General features: G+C 39.7%; 1 protein-coding gene across 6 annotated transcripts in view; it reads left to right on the forward strand.

The window, feature by feature from the left end:
- LOC138743297 (UPF0461 protein C5orf24 homolog) overlaps positions 1-19,347 on the forward strand; it is a 29,742-nt gene that overhangs the window by 2,379 nt on the left and 8,016 nt on the right. For 3 of the 6 annotated variants that reach the window (XR_011344790.1, XR_011344789.1, XR_011344791.1), the window contains exons 2-4: positions 10,842-10,881; positions 14,846-17,392; positions 18,980-19,038. Coding sequence is in view for 2 of the 6 variants with exons in the window: in XM_069898409.1 (XP_069754510.1) it covers positions 10,869-10,881; positions 14,846-15,414 (582 nt within the window). In the remaining 4 variants the exon portion in view is untranslated. Of the gene's footprint in view, positions 1-10,841; positions 10,882-14,845; positions 17,645-18,979; positions 19,312-19,347 lie in introns of those variants that run through there. The other 3 variants (XR_011344788.1, XM_069898410.1, XM_069898409.1) reach the window with 3 other exon arrangements.

The raw sequence follows: 19,347 nt of genomic DNA on the forward strand, positions 1-19,347 counted from the left end.
TTTTTTTAAATGTTCTTTTTACCCAGTGCTGTTGTCAGCTAGAAACCAAGACTTTTTGAGGATATGCAATCTGGCGCATCTGAGCAAGACTGTCTCTGTCCTTGCCTCATTTAACTGTTGGTATCTTCACTCAATATTGTTTAATGATTTTGCAAGCATTGTTCCTCATAGATAGATGCTTTACAAAATAATGAGCCTGGTAATGCAACGTGCTTAAGAAGAGGCAAAATCACTTTGTTTCTGTTGCCACCATTTTACTCTAAGAAACCAGCACATTTCCTATGGACCAACTTCGATATTCAGGTCACAATAGAAGAATAATTCTTGCTTTGTTTATAACCAAGTGTTATCCCTTGTGTGGATTATTGACTTTTACATGTTTTCTTTATTGAAGTCAAACACCACATTCGCTTCCAGAGCAAAACTGTACTTTCTGGGGCTGCTAGTTGTCATTAGTAAGAAGATTGCTGTAATGGTGCACACATTATTTGTGATTAGGAGAGAATTCAAGACATTGCCCCAAAAGCTTTGATGTGGGAGTAACTGGTAATAATCCTCAGAAACATAATAGCACATCAAATAAAGGGAACATTTTAGTGAATGCATTAACCATGATGTATAGTTCTCACAGGACAACTCAACAGTGGAGCAATAAGAAGATATGAATCTTGTGCTGGACTAGAGGACACACACTTTCATAAGAAAATAAATAGAAACACCAAATGGAATTTTATAAAATAAACCTTGCTTATTGTATAAAAGATATCAATTAATCCTTATTGCATTCATCTTCTGTGTGCCCTCAATTGACCAGGCATTCCATTGCATTGTTGATTATCAATGGAAGTGGGGTGGGTGGCCTTGGATCCCTGGCCTGAGAAGGCTTGGCTTCATCCTGCAGCAGCTCCACTTGAGCAGCTGCAGACTGTATTGGGTAGCTGATAGGCTTCAGCAAGGGCATGGTGAAGAGAAGTGGTGACATTGTGAATGAGCTAGCAGCTGCTCCCATTCCCACGGGACAGTGACGCTGCTATTTCAGTAATGGGTTGGGAAGATTCTGTACACTGGTGTACAGGAGCGATAGCAGTAATTTCAACTTGCATGGCAGGAGGCATACCTTCCAGTGCAGCTGCTGGGCATTTGCTGGTTTCTACTTGCACTGTGTTGGAGGAGAAGCCATTAGTCCATTAGCCATCAGATGCGGCACGGTTCAATCCTTTACTGTGGTAATGGAGTTGGCCACACCTCTATGCTGGAAAAAAAAAGGATTCTAAATGGTCTTGTACCGGACTGAGTCTGCCATACTCTTTGACACTCCTACACTAAAGTGCCAGTTTCCTTTATGGACTGCATCTTTAACTTCTGGGCAGCTGAGCTTGGTATGACTGTGTCTTAACATGTGACACCCAGACGACACATTCTCCCAGCTTAGATTGCCACCTATGTACCTGGAGGGTCCTAATGTACATGGCCTGCCTCTAGGGTAACTGCTAAATTAAACAGAGTATTAATGTCTGAGATGGGGGCTGGGATTATAAATCAATGCGCTGTGTCTTCATTTTCACTCTCTTGTCATTCTCCTTTGTTCACCTCATTCAATTGCACTTCAAGATTCCTTTATTGCCATGTACATAAATACAGAGCATTGTTTACTTTTGTTTGCCCATAAGGCACACAGAGACCTCACTAGTCCAGTGCCCCTATCAAGAAGTGAAATAGAGGCATTGAGTGCCTACAGAGGATGTATTAAGAGCATTCTGAGCAATTGCATCACTGCCTGGTTTGGAAACTGTACCACCTCAGATCATAAAGCCCTGCAGAGGATAGTGAAGTCAGCAGAAAAGATCATTGGGGACTCTCTTCCTACCATGATGGACATTTACAATATATGATGCACACAGAAAGCAAGAAACATTGTGAAGGGCTTCACACACCCCTCATGTAAACTTTTATCCCTTCTGCCATCTGTTAAGAGGTTCTGTAACACTCAGACCCTTCTTTGGCTTGGCTTCGCGGACGAAGATTTATGTCCCTTACGTCCAGACTAAGCAACATTTTTTTTCCCCCAAGCTATCAGGCTTCTGAATTCCCAGAACATCTGTGGATAGTGTGCTGTGGACTTTTATTGTACATGTCTAATTGTTTGAACTTCTATTTTAACATGTAAATCTGCTCCGTGGTCCTGGAGAAATGCTTTCTCGTCTTTAACGTGCAATGCATGGTATGAACATCAAATAAAGTTGACTTGACTTTGGACCCCATCACCTCCTCTGATGCTGTTGGCTCCTGAGCTCCCGGTATCTATGCCTGCTGTCTGTTCTAGCACTGAACCCGAGCTCCAGATATCCAAGTACCCCTCCTCGGCTCCTGTTTCCCAACTCTCGATGGATTTAGGAAGCCCAACTTTCCATCAACACCTTCATGAATCCTCATCCTGTTACCTGGTTCCCACGAGCCACTCTCCAGCAGCCTGATGCAAACTACAGCTGCCGAGCCTCTTGTGGTCCCATACTGTGGTCTCCTACCCTGGAGGGTTTTCTCCCAGGCTTTTCCTTCATGGGGGGTGGTGTTACCCCACTCTAGTGCTCTGCACTGGTCAACTGCTCCCCCAAAGCCTGCAATCTTGGGTTCTCCAATGTTTTTAAGAAAAAAATTCAACACTAGCCCTGTTCTACAGACAGTTTTAAGCTTGTACAAGGCTGTCAGCATAACAACCAGGTAGGACCCAGTGGAGGAGCGCTGGAAGATACATCTCCGCTTCCCTTTCCTCCAGGTCTGCACCAGCAGCGGTGTCACCATTTACAAGTATCTTGGCAATTTGAAAGGGAAAAATGTGCACAGTGGCGAGATGGTGAATGGAGGTGATGGTGATAAGGTTGTGGGCATCTTGCTGTGTGTGGGTTGAAGGTATTACATCTGTTCCTTCCTTCACCAGTTACCTGCTGCTACCTGTGCTAATGTTCCACCTCCTTCCACTGAGAAGGGAGTGAATGGGTCTTGCCTGCTGCAGTTAGGAAGCATCCCTGACATAGTTAAATATCTACTAATCACTGCAGGCTGTGAAGTAAATGTGGGAGGGGGACTGGAGTTGGTGGTGATTTTAGGAAAAGAAGGTACCTAGATGGGTCCTTCTCTCACACAGCAGAAGATGGCACAGCTGGCATCTTCATCCCCATCCACCCTGCCATCTCCCAAATGCTCATTCATGTCTATGGGGGTCCATATATGAGGTGTCGTAACCTGGGGAAGATGGGTAGATGACTTCCCTCCCTCTTTGCACCTCCTCCATAAAGATCTCCAGTGCAGACTTAAAGCTCTCTCCCTTATTTGTTACTTGTATGTACCTCTACATAGAGGTATATCTAAGTTTCACCTCCTGCTCTTGTCACAATCTACCTTCTCTTTAAGTAGCGTGGGCTTGTGTTAAATGGCAGTATCCACTCATGAAATTGGGCCTCCTGTTGATGTGGTTATTATTGGTTACACACAACAATCAAACAAATGAGTCAGCAGGCAGTTTGTTTGTATGGAAACACAGATAAATCATAATCCCAATGTTGATTTCCTGGAAGATTCAATTTACTGTAGAGGACTTGAATTTAAAAAGTACATTTGGAAATATTTCCAAGTCTAGACTTCCTGCTAAGGTGTTTGCTATACAGTTACCTGTTTACTAAACTTGCTCTTGGTGCCTAAGCAGGAATGTCCACATGCTGCCACCCAGCATGGTTGGTGCAGGGTCTTTGACCATAAATCTCTAATGAAACTGTCTGAGAACTATTGAAGTTGATCTTCCTCAGTTACAGGCATTGCATTCTGTGGGAATCACAGTGTATTAGTGGGATACTTTGGGGTCTTCATAAAATAGATGGATGCTAGGCTGAGTGATGTTACAGGAATCCAACATATCTTGGTATTTTTGGTTTTGTGTGTATAAAATAGAATCCAATGAATGTTCTGTGTAAGAACTACCCTTTCCTATTCAAAGTATGTAGTCACAGCATCTGTACAGTAGAAAATGCCACAGCACAGAATGAGGTCACTTGACCTATCTGGGAAGAAATGCCTCTCATAGTTGCTTAGTCATTTTTCCCTATTAATTATATGACTTTTTCAAACATTAGTCCAGGTTTTAAAAGCTAATTGCCTGTATTTCGTGGTATAATTGGGCATGATGTTTACTGCCCTCACACCATGAAAGTCACAGCAACTCTGGAATTGTGAAATGTGTATACTTTAATGTGATGCTTACTGTCAGCATTTCAACTCTCCTCCACAGCATTACAGCCTCCTCCTGCAATATCAGGAAATTACTTGAGTTGACTGGAAAGTAAGCTGTTTACAAACTACTCCCACTAAAAAATGCACTGAAAAAATTTGTTGATTTTGTGTTGGGTTTCAAATAGACAATTCAGTCATAAATAACGCTCAGCAGATTTTCTGAGCCAAAAAGAAGATTTTGTATATGTGGATTTTGACTCTTTCAGGTCAGATAAATATTTAAAAATAGAATGGATTTTTAAATATTTCATATTTAAGAAAGTATATTTTTCATGACCCTGTGTATATTTCAAGTTTTATTTTAGATTCCTAAAGTTGCATAGCATGGAAACTGGCTGTTTGACACATGCATCCATGCCAACCAGGGCATATATCTATGCTAATTCCATTTGTCTTCTATTAGCTCCAAGGTCTCTCTGTACGTGAATACTCCTAATGTCTCTGCCACTTAGTCTGTGTGTCTCAACAAAATGTTGGCATGGCAAACTACATTATCTTGCACTTGTCTGGATAAACTTCGATCTGCCACTGCTTCACCCAACTTTCTTGCTGATCTGTGTCCTACTGTTTATTTAATCAGTCTTCTTCGTTACCTGTGATGTCATCAATTTTTGTAACAACTGCAGAGACTTAGGAGTTTGTACATTCTCTCCGTGTCTGCATGGGTTTTCTCCAGGGGCTCTGGTTTCCTCCCACCCTTCCAAAAAAAAACGTACTGGTATGTAGGTTAATGTTGTGCAAATTGGCCTGTTACAGAGCTGCATGTCTAAATTTTTTTTAAATTCCTAATCATACCCCTTGCACTCTTATCCAAGTAATTTGTATGTATTACAAACAACAAAGGTCCCAGCATTGATCCCTGTGATACACCACATTACAGATTTCCAGTCAGAGAGCCACTTATCCACTATTACCCACTTCCTCTTATTATCAAGTCCATTTTGAATCCAGTTCACCTTCATGAATTGGATCCCTTGTGCTGTGACCTTATGGACCAGTCTGCCATGTAGGACCTTGTCAAAAGCCTTGTTAATGTCTTTATGGACAACATCTACCACTGTGTCTTCACTCGCCTTGGTTACCTCCTCAAAGGAACTTTTATCAGATGTTTCCGTGCTGTAAACGGTTATATGGTTATGGTTATATGTAAGACTCACTGACCTATAGTTTCCAAGGCTTATCCTTTCCCTTTTTTCAAGGGGACACTATTGATCATTATCCTGACTTCTTTCATTTCATCTTTGGCTAACAAAGATACAAAAGTATCTCTGTCAGAGTCTCAGAACCCTCTTCTCTTGCTTCCTTTAGCATCCTGGGATAGACCCTGTCTGGCCCTCAGGATGATTTATGCATCATATTGTATTTTATTATTTCTGACACTTCCTCTTTCTTGGTATAAATGTGCTGCAGAAAGACTGCATATCTCTTCCGTAACTCTTTAACCACAATGCCCTTCTCTCTGGTCCCAGTTGCATGTGTAGATTGGGTCTCTGGTCCTTTTGGTGGGGTGTGGAGGGGGGGGGGGAATTCCTTCCTTTTTTCTCTCTGGCATCTAATATACTTGAAACAAGTTTTAGAATTCTTTTGAACCCATGTCATTTTGTGGCTACTTTTGCCCTCCCAATTTCTGAAGTTCATGCCTGTGAACCTCAAGGGAATAGTTAGATTATTTTCTCTACCTGATGTATGTTTCTTTCTTTTCCCTAATCACTCTATCCAAATTGTAAAGTTGTCTGTAAAATGCACTGCCAACCATTTGCTTGCTCATTTAAATTAATGGCCTAATTTTGGATTTTAAAACCAGGTAATAAATTAAGTGATCGAGCTTGAGGTCTTCAGTAGAAATTCACAAAAGTGAACAATATTACCTCGCAGAGGGAGGTCGTTAAGCCCATGCCTGTTTCTCGGGGAGTAATCCCATTGGTCACATGCCCCCTTTATTGCATGAGAGTATTAGAAGCATTGTAGATTGGAGCACATTTCATTTGAAGGGCTTTCAGAATAAATTACAAAGACCTGGGACTCTTTATCTGGAATAGAGACAGTTAAACAGATACGAGTAAAATTCAAAACAGGTTACATGTGTCTGGCTGATAATGGGTTAAACTGGAACTGAGAACATGGAATTCTTTGTTATCCAAGAATTGATCCATTTCTGAATGGCACAGGTGCTATCTCACAGTGTCAGGGATCCAGGTTCAATCATATCCTCTGCTGTCCATGGGGGATTTGCATGTTCTCCCTGTGACCTGTATGGCTTTTCTCCAGGTGCTCCAGTTTCCTTCTACATTTGAAAGATAGTGGGTTAATTGGCCTCTGCATATTGTCCCTAGTATGTAAAGTGTGTGGTAAAATCTGGGAGGAGTTGATGAGAAAGTGGAGAGAATTATTTTTTAACAAAAAAGGTATAGGATTATTGTGGTTGATGGTCAGCATCAATAGTAAGTTGAAGGGCTTCTCTCCATGTGGTATCTTGCAATTACTCTTGTGAATTAAACTTTCAATGAAAGCAAAGGGAGAAAAATCTGAAATGAAGAATCTATTTAGGCGAATGTTTTAAACCAAATCAAATGGCCTTCCTCATCTTCAGAAATACTTATGATCCTGTTCTGGCTGGATTGCTGTGATAATTGGAAAATACAGGGGGCATTTTAAAAGGGACAGACAGAGTAAATGTGGATAGGCTTTTTCAATTAAGAAAGGGGGAGATTCAAACTAGAGGACATGGTTTAAGATTGAAGGGGGAAAATTATAAGGGGAACATGAGGGGAAATTTCGTTACGCAGAGGGTGGTGGGGATGTGGAATGAGCTTCTGGCAGACGTGGTCGAGGCGGGATCATTGGTTACATTTAAGGAAAGACTGGATCGTTACATGGATAGGAGGGGACTAGAGGGGTATGGACCGGGTGCTGGTCAGTGGGACTAGGAGGGTGGGGATTTGCTACGGCATGGACTAGTAGGGCCGAACTGGCCTGTTCTGTGCTGTAAGTGGTTATATGGTTATTCTGGGAAGAAAGTGAAATAAAAGTGCCTTACAGATGTTTTATAAAATGATCCTTTGCATCTCTTCTCTGTGTTTAAATAGCTACTTTTTAAAATCTGGATTTTAGTTGATTGAAAACTATCTAGCTAATCATGATTACAAAACATTCTGTAAAGTGTTATTAAATTAAACCTAACAAAGCACATTTGATTGAATCAATGTTCATGTCAAGGGCAATATCTGTGATTCACTGTCTATCTGAAAGACTCCCTGAGACAGTGTCAATGTCTGAAAATTGTATTTGATACGCTAGATGTCAAATATAGCATGAATTTATCATTGGTGAAGTTACTGAATTGGAATGAGGTCCTTTAACGATTTACTCTGAGGATATCATGGGGTTAATTTTCAGAAATTCATTCAGGTGTGTTTGTCTATAGTTGCATGCTATTATAACCACTGATCTAGAAAGTCCCTTCTGCAGGAAGAATCTTTAACAATGCATTTATAAGCAGTTCATCCAGCTGGGCTAAGCGTAAGCATCCTTACAAAATATGCAAAGAGTGGAATGTGTTGTGGGAAAACAGCTGTACAAGTTATTTCGTGATGGTGTTCGTACTGATTAATGCAGGACCTGTAAATCAAAACCTGAAGTTTACTATTTTGTTTTCAGTTAATTTTCCAAGTCAGAGAACTGTGGCAAACTAATTCCATGGAATTGGCCAGTCATCAGAAAAGAGAGAAACTGGTAACTTTAACGGACCATTTACTGAGCAGTGAACTGAACACTGTTGACTCGGGCTTGAGGTCTGAGTTGTGCATTGAAAAAAATTATTTTTGTATCTTGAAAAATCATGAAATTCTGTTCTGCTTTCAATTCCCTTTTTTTTTATTAGATATTCCTCTAGCCAAAAGGCAGGTGCTGCTCTACCACATTAAGTCGTAACATGTAGTATTCACGTATTTGATGTTTGTTCGACATATGAGAATGCCTTTCGCTGACAACTAAGGAATGCTAATTAACCTCCTGTGCATCGCAGAACTGATGTTTGAGCCTTGATGGTGTCTTTAGGATCACGACGCAAAGCTGATCTATGGCATGTACCACCGAAGACTTCATTTGATGGCATTCAATAGAAAGTTGCTTGCTGTCTTTTCCCACAAATGGGGTTCATTGAGTTCAAACTTGGGATTTCTTCAGCATGTACAAGACAACTCTCTGTGCCTCAATAAGCTAAGCCATTTTGGTTTCATAGGAAGCTTCTTTGGTCTATTGATATGGCACTGGAATTTTTATAGAGCTTTCTGATGCTGATATCTTGTCTACCTTTGGATAGTTCGGCCTGGAAATTCTAATACACCGCGAAAAGCACTGAAGGGCACACCAATGACCATACTGCCAGAAGAATGGGAGTAGACATGCACCTCCTCAAGCTTGCTCCTGGATTCATTGGGATTAATTACTGATCAGATTGGATTGTAGCCTTAGTTCTTCCTTGCTGTCTGACCACTAATGCTTATACAGGTTGTCCCCGACTTACAACTGTAATTGGTCATAACTTAGATTGGACATGTCAGATTCTCCCCGCCAAGCATGGCTTAACAAGGTCTTAGAGCCATTTTTAAAAAGATTTTCAACAAATAAACCTTTAATGAAGAATGTCAACATCTGTACCGTACCTTTAATAAAGATACTCAACATATGAACTTGTAGTAAATAAAGAATCTCAACATATACTGTGGAACCCCGATTTAACGCAACCCAATTTACCCTGGGGACCTTGGGCTGCGCCAGGAATGGGGATGGTCTGTTTACTAAAAATTAATTTCAGTTGTAACTACAACTATTTATTGAAACTCCATTTTAGCACGACCCTGCTTTTTTTGCGATGCCATTTTTTTGAATGGACCCAAACTATATAGTAGTTTTAATAAAGATTTTTTTTAAAACTTTTGGTAGAAGGTGTGGGTGAATGCAACTCACATAGGTCAGAAGTCAAGGGCTACCCGTAGAACAAAAAGTTGTTGATGTTTCAATCTATCTTTTACACAGAGATATAGAAACTTGTATCTTGGCTATCTTTTACCTGAGAGACTCTTCCCTACACTCACCTCAATCCCCTTGATTCCTTTTTAATGTCCAAAAATCTATCCATGATGGTATTGATTATACTAAATGATGGACCTCCACAGCCAGCCCTATTGTTAGAGAATTCCAAGAGTAGCTGTCTTCAAAGTGAAAGGATTAGTTCTCACCTCTGTCCTGATAGGTTGCGACTGTGGTTCTGGACATCCTAACCAAATAAATATGATCTGTAAAGCCCTCTTTTTAAAATTTCATTAAAAGTCACCTCTCATTTTCCCAAACTTCAGTGTGTCTAGGCCCAGTCTATTTAATCTTCTCTCATAGTACAACCCCTTTCCCAATCCCCAGGTATTAAATTGGTGAACTTTTGTATCCTTTCATAGTTAGGGAGATCAGGTCTGGTCAAAATATTTCAGACAGATTGCCATTTAATTTCAGTAAGCCATCTTTACTCCTGTTTTCATTTATTTGGCCTCCAAAACCATCTTGGGTAGATAATATCAAGGATTCACTGTCCTTCGTATACTTGATGCCTTATTCTTAAATTATGCTACTCTCTTGTAATGTGAAAACATTGAACACGTTGAGAACGTTAAATTTATTGACACATACCAAATACCTTGTTTGGGGGGAGGGGGGCGGAATTAACAGGATAGATACTGAAAGGATAGTTTCCCTGGGGAGTTCTTCTTGAACAAGGGGGTATAGTTTCAGAATTTCTAAATTTCATTCTTTATTTTGTTAAGTACAGTGGCTTTTCCTTGTGTGTCTGAAAACTTTACAGAACACAGCATGGCATTATTCTGAAAAAGTAACACTGTTTTGTCAGATTGCATACTTGAGCAATAATGGACAGAAGAATGTGAGAAATCCTGATTATGCTTGTGTAATAACAGGAAATGGGATGTATCCTGCGAATGATGAGCGTAACCTAGCTAGGAATCCTTCCCATTGTTGGGGAAAGTCTTGAACGTCAAAATCAAGACTGATGTGGCAGGTGTTCCCCATTGACCATCTCAGGTAGGGGAATGCCAAGGAAACCTACAGTCAGGAGTGAGCATGGGAGGTGGTGGAAATTGAATCCAAAAAGCTAAAGTGAAGTTTATTCAATCAGAAATACAGGCAAGTGGCACATTGTTTCTCTGAAAATAAATGTAGCAATTGTATGTTGATAAAAGGGAGCGAGTTGTTCAAAATCATTCATCAATCAAGTATTCAAGCTTTTTGCAGTCCATTACTTAATTTTTTAGTATTTAATGTTGTGATCTAATGACAATATTAAATATATTTTTCTTAAGATTTTTTTTGTTGTATTACAAAACCTTTCTCTGCAAACTAAATTCTGAATACTTTTCTCTTTTCCAAGTAATCCATATAATTTAGTGAAAAATCATTTTTCACTGGTCCTGAGAAATGGGAAATTTATTCACAAAATCGAGACGTAACTGATCAGAAATAATAATGTATAACATTGTCTTTTCATTCCACAGGTTGTTTCTATTCGTGTGAGGAACGATATGAATTACAGAGGTCTGTATACATTTCAGTTTATATTCAGTAGTGCTGGATTCTGTCCTGTTCAATTTAATCTCCTGTTCCTTTCAAATTAGTGTAAAAAGACCACTTGTCAGTATAACTTGAGAGAAAATTGATAGATAAATGGTTTCATTTTCCCTTCACGCAAAGAATATCCTTAAAAGCATGCTTTTTCACTGATCGCATTAGATTTCCATCTCTTGCAATCACACCTGGCAGTTCAGCTGAAGAACGTTGTACTCCTGTGCAAAATGCAAACAGAACTTTCTAGCTGCCACCGAAGGAACTTTCACTTCGAGGCATAATCTGTTATCATAACTGTAGAATGATGGATTACTTTATTGTACATTTCAAGTTCATCAATTTATTTTTTTTAAAAGGATGACACTATATTTTTTTCAAAAGCATTGGAAAGAAATCACCATTTCATGGGATTGTCATGTGAAGATCCTAGAGGACAGGATCCACACCAACTTCCTTTCCCAGAATTATTAATCCAGGCCTCTTGATAGCTGATCTTGTGACATAATCATTGCATTATTATCCTCCGTTTGATGCACCAAATTAGCAAATTTGGATCAACAAACTAAATCAAATTTCATTTCAAATTTTGAGGAAGTAGATGATGTCATCATTTTTAAAATTAATAAACAGTAAATAAAAGTAGGCTGCCCAACTTAATACTCAACAATGCAGAAAAATATCTATGGCATTTCTTCCCTCTAATCCTGATGATTGTTGGAACTGAAGTTGATTGTAAAATTTTCCTCTCAATAGCTTGAAAATGAAGAATCTAACGTGTACTTGTTATCCCGTGCAAATGGCTATCCAGTGCAAAGTTATGCTAGAAAAGCAAAGGAATGTCGGAGTTAATTACAGGTCTAAATTCTGGAGGTAGTTCTAAGGTTTCTGAAAAATTAAGAATCTGATACCTTGATTAGAAGTATAAAATTCTTCATTGACTAGGTTCCCATGTCAAAGAAAGAACACATTTGTGATCATTACATCTGTCTTGCCACTTTCCCTGGAATTTTGTTTTAAGCCTATTTTAAAATAATCAAAAATCTTTTTTGAAGCAACTCTTGTCTTCCTTTTTGTATTCCACACTACTATACAGCATCCTTTTTATCAATGTGGTGTCCTCTACATAATTGATGGAGATTGGATGACTACTTTGCTAAGAAGCAGGCACTCTGTCCTTGGGTGTAAGGTGGAACTGGTGTTTGTCAGCTATTTTAATTCTTCTCCCCATTCCCACACAGATTTCTCTGTCCTTGGTCTCGTCCATTATCAGGGTGAAGGCTAAGGTAAACTTGAGAAAGGGCATATCATATTCTGTCTGGGTAGCCTAATACCCAAAGCATGAGCCTTGAACTTGCCAATTTCAGCCAACTCCCACCCTGATCCATTTCTACTGTTTTCAACTGTTCCCATTTTCCTAGTGTATTCTGGTACTCGCTTTTCTCTCTCAAACTGTCAAGCCCATGGTGGTTTCCTCCCCTCTCTGTCTCTCTGCCTCCCCCATGTTCATTTATCCAGTGTCCTATGGCCTCTTGGCCTCTCTCCCCTCCTTTTATGCTTTGCTATCATCACAGTCTCATGGACGGAACTTTTCTTTCCACAGATGCTGACTGACCTCTTGTATCTTCCAGCTCGTCACTGATGCTCATCATTTTCTTCTGTTTGTTTTGTGGTGTTTACTATGTTAGATTACATTCACCTTATTGAGAGAATACCTGGAAGGGAAAGATAGAGTTTATAAAATTAAAAATTAGAATTGGCATACCCATGCAGACTTGTTTGACTCAGACGTGTTGGGTATTTAATCAAGAAATTAATTGCTGGTCATATTTGAACTAATGGCTTAGCACAGAGAACAGTGGGATTGGATGGATTGTGAACTCTGACATGTGGTCACAGCAGCCTTGATTTTTGTGGTATGTGCCTTGCATATGCTGTCCAGTTGACATTACATCCATGCAGGTGCACTGTGCTCTTTTTACCTTGCCCTCGAGCAGATGCAAGAATGATAAGTGCAGGAGCAAAGGCTACAACATGTCAACATCTCCTGACAGCATTGGCACACTGCTGGATGAAATGTCCAGTGGGGGAGCGGGGTGAGGGTTGGGGGGGGTAGAATCAGGTTCTGCAGGGGAATCTTTGTCTTGCAAGCATCCAGGTTTTCCTTACTGCCATTAAAATTTGCATCAACTCTTTTAAAGTTCAGATTTATTGTCAGAGAACATTAATGACATCACACACAACCTTGAGATTCTTTTTTCCTTCACTTATAGGTAGGACAAAAAAAAACTGTACTCAACATAAGCATGTAAACAAATAAAGAAATGTAAACTGTGCAATACATAGAGGAAAAAAAAATCAATGATGTGCAAAAGTTAGTCCTTACATAGGTCCCTGATTGAGTTTATTGTTGAGGAGTCTGATTGTGAGAGGTAGCAGCTGTTCTTGAACTTGGTGGTGTTACACCTATACCTTCTTCCTGATGGTAGCAGCAAGAACAGAGCGTGTGCTGGGTGACGTGGATTCTTGATGATCGTTGCTGCTCTCTGACAGCAGTGTTCCCTTTAGATGTTCTCGACAGTGAAACTCATTCACTGGCTTCTATCATAGCATCTCCTCACTCTCATGCCAGCTACAAACCCTCAGCTGCCTTTAACTTTTAGAACTGCACCAATGAGCTGTAGGTTTCAATGCTAAATACTCGAAAATGATGCTTTAAAGAGTAAAGCTTCTGAGTAATTGGTCCTGCCTGGTTTGCCTGTCAAATTATGTGGTTGTTCATTTTGCTACAGTTTCCTTCACCCTTTCTGGAATTGTATAGTTCCACAGGTGTAAATCACCTTGCAGCCCCCCCCCCCCAAAAAAAAATTATTATTAGTACCCAGGCATGGCATTGACAGCGATCAAACTAATGATAGTGGGGACCATTTTCATTAGTGGTAGGACCAAGGAATTCATGGATGTGTAAGAGACCATAGCAAAACAGATAACCAGAAGAGATTATAGAGCTGGGGAGAAACAAGACCATAAGTGGATAGAGGTTTTAATAGCAAAGCATTTTCTAATGAACAATATCAAATATTGGCATTCTATTACTATTGCATTATCATTTCTTTGGCTTGGCTTCGCGGACGAAGATTTATTGAGGGGTAAATGTCCACGTCAGCTGCAGGCTCGTTTGTGGCTGACAAGTCTGATGCGGGACAGGGAGACACGGTTGCAGCGGTTGCAGGGGAAAGTTGGTTGGGGTTGGGTGTTGGGTTTTTCCTCCTTTGTCTTTTGTCAGTGAGGTGGGCTCTGCGGTCTTCTTCGAAGGAGGTTGCTGCCCACCGAACTGTGAGGTGCCAAGATGGACGGTTTGAGGCGAGATCAGCCCACTGGCGGTGGTCAATGTGGCAGGCACCAAGAGATTTCTTGAGGCAGTCCTTGTACCTCTTCTTTGGTGCACCTCTGACACGATGGCCAGTGGAGAGCTCGCCATAGAACTCGATCTTGGGAAGGCGATGGTCCTCCATTCTGGAGACGTGACCTACCCAGCGCAGTTGGATCTTCAACAGCGTGGATTCGATGCTGTTGGCCTCTGCCATCTCGAGTACTTCAATGTTAGGGATGAAGTCGCTCCAATGAATGTTGAGGATGTGCAATGACTTGCATTTAATATTTTTAATGTTGATTTTTTTTGTTATTTAACTCTTGATACAAATAGTTTAACAACATACATGGAAGCACTAGTGAACCCAAAGTATGATGGTGGGCAGAAGTTAAGATCTGATTTTAAAAGGTTCCTCACTTAAAGTTTTGACCTGGTTCCTAAAATTTTCCTGTGAAAATTACCTTTATTTTATTGTTCCAGTGCTACAATAATGTGCAGTTACTTGCAGGACTTGAATGGAATTATACACTATTTTAAAATACTTTTTTTCATCTTTATTCTTAGAAATTATGCATTCAGTTGGCTGCAGTAACACCAGCTGCTGTCAGTCTGAGAAGGAGGTGACCCTCAGTGCTGATGACGTGAGCAGCGATGACCAGTTTGATTTGTGTTCTTCTCAACCAGACAAACTTTATGGAAACAGCTACAAACCAATAACCTGCATAAAACAAGAGTCACTGGAGGAGCCGAATTCACCGATGGGTGTTGGAAGAAATACAGAAGGCCAGGATGATATGAAACGAAGGAAGAACATTTTCCGAGCTGGGAAACGAGGAAGACCATCAGGGACGACAAAAGCTGCTGGGTACAGAACCAGCACAGGCCGACCTTTGGGAACAACAAAGGCAGCTGGGTTTAAGACCAGCCCGGGTAGGCCCTTGGGAACTACCAAGGCAGCGGGATACCGGGTCAGCCCAGGAAGGCCGCCAGGTACCATGAAAACTCTCTCCCACGTTTCTGGTCTTGATTTCCCATCATGCAGCAGTGTTGCTTTTAGCTATTCAGTGCTCCATAACAAAGTATTAAGTGGACCCTCTGTAACCACAGATAGAAACACAGAGCTGAATCAGTAAAATACCTGCTTTGTTTTTTCTATAGCTTGTTTGTTCCCTCACAGAGTAGGGTAACATTTTATATAACATATCTATCTGGTCGCCCGATTATCTTATAACAACCAATTTGTTAAATAGTGTAGAGGTTGTGGAAACTTGGCCCTAAATAAACCTGTCTTTGGAACATTGTACCTTTTACAATATTTTACTTGAAGCTATTTTCTTTGATTGTGGTTTTGCTACAATCTACAGTTAGTCATTTTGAATGATCTATTTACTACAGTCCACTTTGAAACATTATTCCCACTTTATAATCAGGTTGGACACACTTGAATCTCGGGAATAAGAGGAGGGAGGGTTGAGATTACATCTGATTAACCTTGATCCTGTGGCAACTGATGGCTGTCAGGGCAACCATACTGACTTTTACTGCTACATTATGCAACTAAATTGCAAACATATTTTATGGGAAAATAAAGGTTAATGATTACAAAATTGTCATCAGTACATGCAGGACTTCTTGTGTTGGTCCTCTTGAGTTCCTAGAGTTCCTCAGACTAAATATGTGCATTTTTCTATTTTTTTGAAAATTTATTTACACTATTCTTGCCCTCGGCAAATTTGAGAAAGAGGTTTATAATGTTAGTCTCCATAAAGATTTGTCCTATAGAAGTTCAACCTGAAGGCACCAATAAAAAGTGTTGCCAACTCTTAAAATGTAAAGAGAAGCTGAAGAGTACTTCGTGGTAAGTAATTATCACTAGTTTTAGTGATTAATCTTGAAGGATGGTATAGAACTTTCTAAAACCCTTGTTGGCATCTATAATCTTTATTTTCCCACAATTACAAACTGCTGTAAATCTCTCAATGAGGCTCCGCAATTAAACATTTTTATGAGGTGCTCCGCTGCATATATATTGTTGATGTTCAAGGACCCCCATGTGCATCCTGCAGGGACTTAAGTTAGATATTATGACATCTGATTCTTATTTTTGTGACAAAATGACTAGAATATTTCAGAAGGTACTTTAACATAGTTATTAATGGGTAGTTAATAGAAAGCATATGTTTTCTCTATTTCTTGGGATTCCCTGCAGCTGAATGATTCTTAAAGGGAACAACATTCATTTCTAAGGATTTTAATGCAGTGATTGATCAAAGGAACAAAACCAGCTTTTGAGAAGGGTTGTCAATAAGTGAATGGCCTAAATTTAAATTCTATTTCCTGAAGGATCTTCCACATCTAAGGCAGAAGGAAGACTATTTGAGAACAGTTTTGTGATATAAAAATCATTGCCTAAGCTGTGAAATCCTGTAAATTCTGTGAAATAAGTGACAGATTTTCACTTGGCAGTGGTATTCTTTCATTGAGCCTTTTAACACAGACTCTAAATTTAATTTAGATACTCAGAAGCTTGAGAAAAGTATCTATTGTAATGCAGTGGTGGATAGATTGGTGGCAACATGTTCACTCAAGTTCCATCTCACAAGCCACAAAATGTTCATTGACATTCCACTGTGGAGATCATCTCCTTGAATGTGTTCGCTCTTCTGTTGTGTTGGCATTACCTATTATACTTTTCGATTTCTCATGTTGTTGGGCCTGAGATTTTTGTTTGTCCCTCTGGGTACAGCCGATTACTGGTGCAGATGTGGATCGCACCAGTTCTGCTGATCACATAAGTGCAATTTTCAAAATGTGACAATTAATCATTTATTGGTACTGCATCATATTTCCTGTTTTGTTTTTTTAAAAGCCCACTTGCATAAAATAGTCTGAGATGCATTTAAAAATAAATGCAATGTAATATGAAACTTATTATTGCAAAACTGTACAATATTTCTCTGTTTCTCTCTATTAGTATTTAACAGGCAAAAGCAAGACCGAAGGAAAACTCAACAACCAGAGAGTTGAGCAGTGTACTTTAATGCTTCTACGTAATCACAATTGGACATACAAAAGGGTTGATTGACAACTACGTGAATCGTTCCTAGAAAGGCAGGTTTTCTCTTTAATAAACATACTACTGTAATGATAACACTGGTTTCATCAGAAATATTCCATGTTTGCATCTTTAAAGTTTAATTACACAATTGTAGCATCTGTTGTAGCTGACTATTGTCACCAATCCAACACTTGAGATATCATCTACTGTCAAGAATATACCTCAGACTGGTTTTGCATATCATTTTTCATTTTTCAAACAAGAGAGCTAGTTGACTGTTTCATAATAAAACAATTTTCCAGAAATCTTTGCAGACATTATTTTTTTACCCAAGATTGGTAAAATAACAACAGATTCAAAATTGTGCAGACATTGATGCCTAGAGCTATGCTGCTGTGTGAAAGAATATCCTTGCTCAAGTGTGGCCGCAGATGCTGCATTTTATGGGGGAGATACGGTTTACGTAGTGGTTAGCGCGATGCCGTTACAGCACCAATGATCAGTAAGTTCAAATCTGCACTGTCTGTAAGGAGTGTATATTCTCCCGTGTCTGCGTGCGTTTTCTCTGGGGGCTCCGGTTTCCTCCTACCGTTCAAAACGTATTGGTGGTGTAGGTTAATAGGGTGTAAATTGGGTGGCACAGACTCAGTGGCCGAAATAGCCTGTTATTGTTCTGTTTGTCTAAAAGGGGGGCGCATTTGGCGTAGTGGTTAGCGCAGCGCCTTTACAGCTCTAGCGATCGGGATCAGGGTTCAAATCCTGTGCTCTCCAAGGATTTTGTACATTCTCCTTGTGTCTTTGTGGGTTTTTCCCAGGGGCTCTGGTTTCCTCCCACCATTCAAAAGTTACCAGGGGTATAGGTTAATTGGTTGTAAATGTGGCAGCATGGACTCATGTGCCAAAATGGCCTGTTGTATGTCTAAATTTAATTAAAGTCTGCTAGGTCCTGGAGTCAGCTCATCTTGAAGAATCCCTAGCTGTAGGATGCCTTGGTTTCAAATACACCTGTTACATGCATACTTCAGGTTTGTTATTACTTGTAATATGGTACTGCTGTATCAAAAAAGATATATGTACAGACAAAGCATGTACTGTTGTATGTATTTTGCGCATGTTATTTGGGTGGAAAGATTTACTTTGACGGAATTTAGTTTACGGTTTAGTGGATAAATGGATCACGTTGTGGTTATAGGCAAGGACAGTGGCCAAATGAGTCCTTGCTCTTTGCTAAGTTTCTTAATTGAAACAGAGATGTGGACTTGATTTTACTTCACCATGATATTTTCAATCACTAATTCTCCAGCTGAAAATTTGTCTGAGTGGGATTTTTAAGTGAATGTGAATAATGGGGGGCAGCGGAGGAATGGCAGAGTGGTCACTTCGAATAAATCTAATTCATGTGATAAGCATGTTAGACCAAAGAAAGTATCTTATTAGCCACTTGCTGGATCCTCAGAAGATTCTATTTACCATCACATTCAAGTGAGAAAATTCCTTTTTAATCCCACAATGTATTAAATTCAGAAAATGCCTCTTGGAGTGAAAATGGAGAATATTAGGAAGCAAATTCATTTCTGAAGTTGTCAAGTCCAAATTTGGAAAATTTCTGAAACAATTTCCCAATTTTTTTCTCAATACAGATTTAAATTTGGTATGCAAGGTCAAATTTTCTGGAATGAGCTGAAGCTATTTTTGAAAGGTATTGTGTTCTATATTTACAAAAGATAGCAACAAAGCTATAATTGTCCACAAATCTGAACCATATGCTGTACGGAGAGTCTTTAGTCATTCAGATTTAGATTTATTGTCAGAGTATTTGCATGACATCACATACAACCCTGAGATTCCTTTTTCCTGCGGGTGTGCCAGATTTACCACTAATTGGTAGTGCAAAAAAATAAAATGTACACAGCGTAAAATGTAAACAAAGAACTGTAAACAAACTGTGCAATAGAGAGAGAACAAAAGAAAATCAATAAAGTGCACAAGCAAGTGTTCTTAAATGAGT

Source organism: Narcine bancroftii, chromosome 9, assembly GCF_036971445.1.
Source record: "Narcine bancroftii isolate sNarBan1 chromosome 9, sNarBan1.hap1, whole genome shotgun sequence".
In the NCBI taxonomy this organism is placed as follows: Eukaryota; Metazoa; Chordata; class Chondrichthyes; order Torpediniformes; family Narcinidae; genus Narcine; species Narcine bancroftii.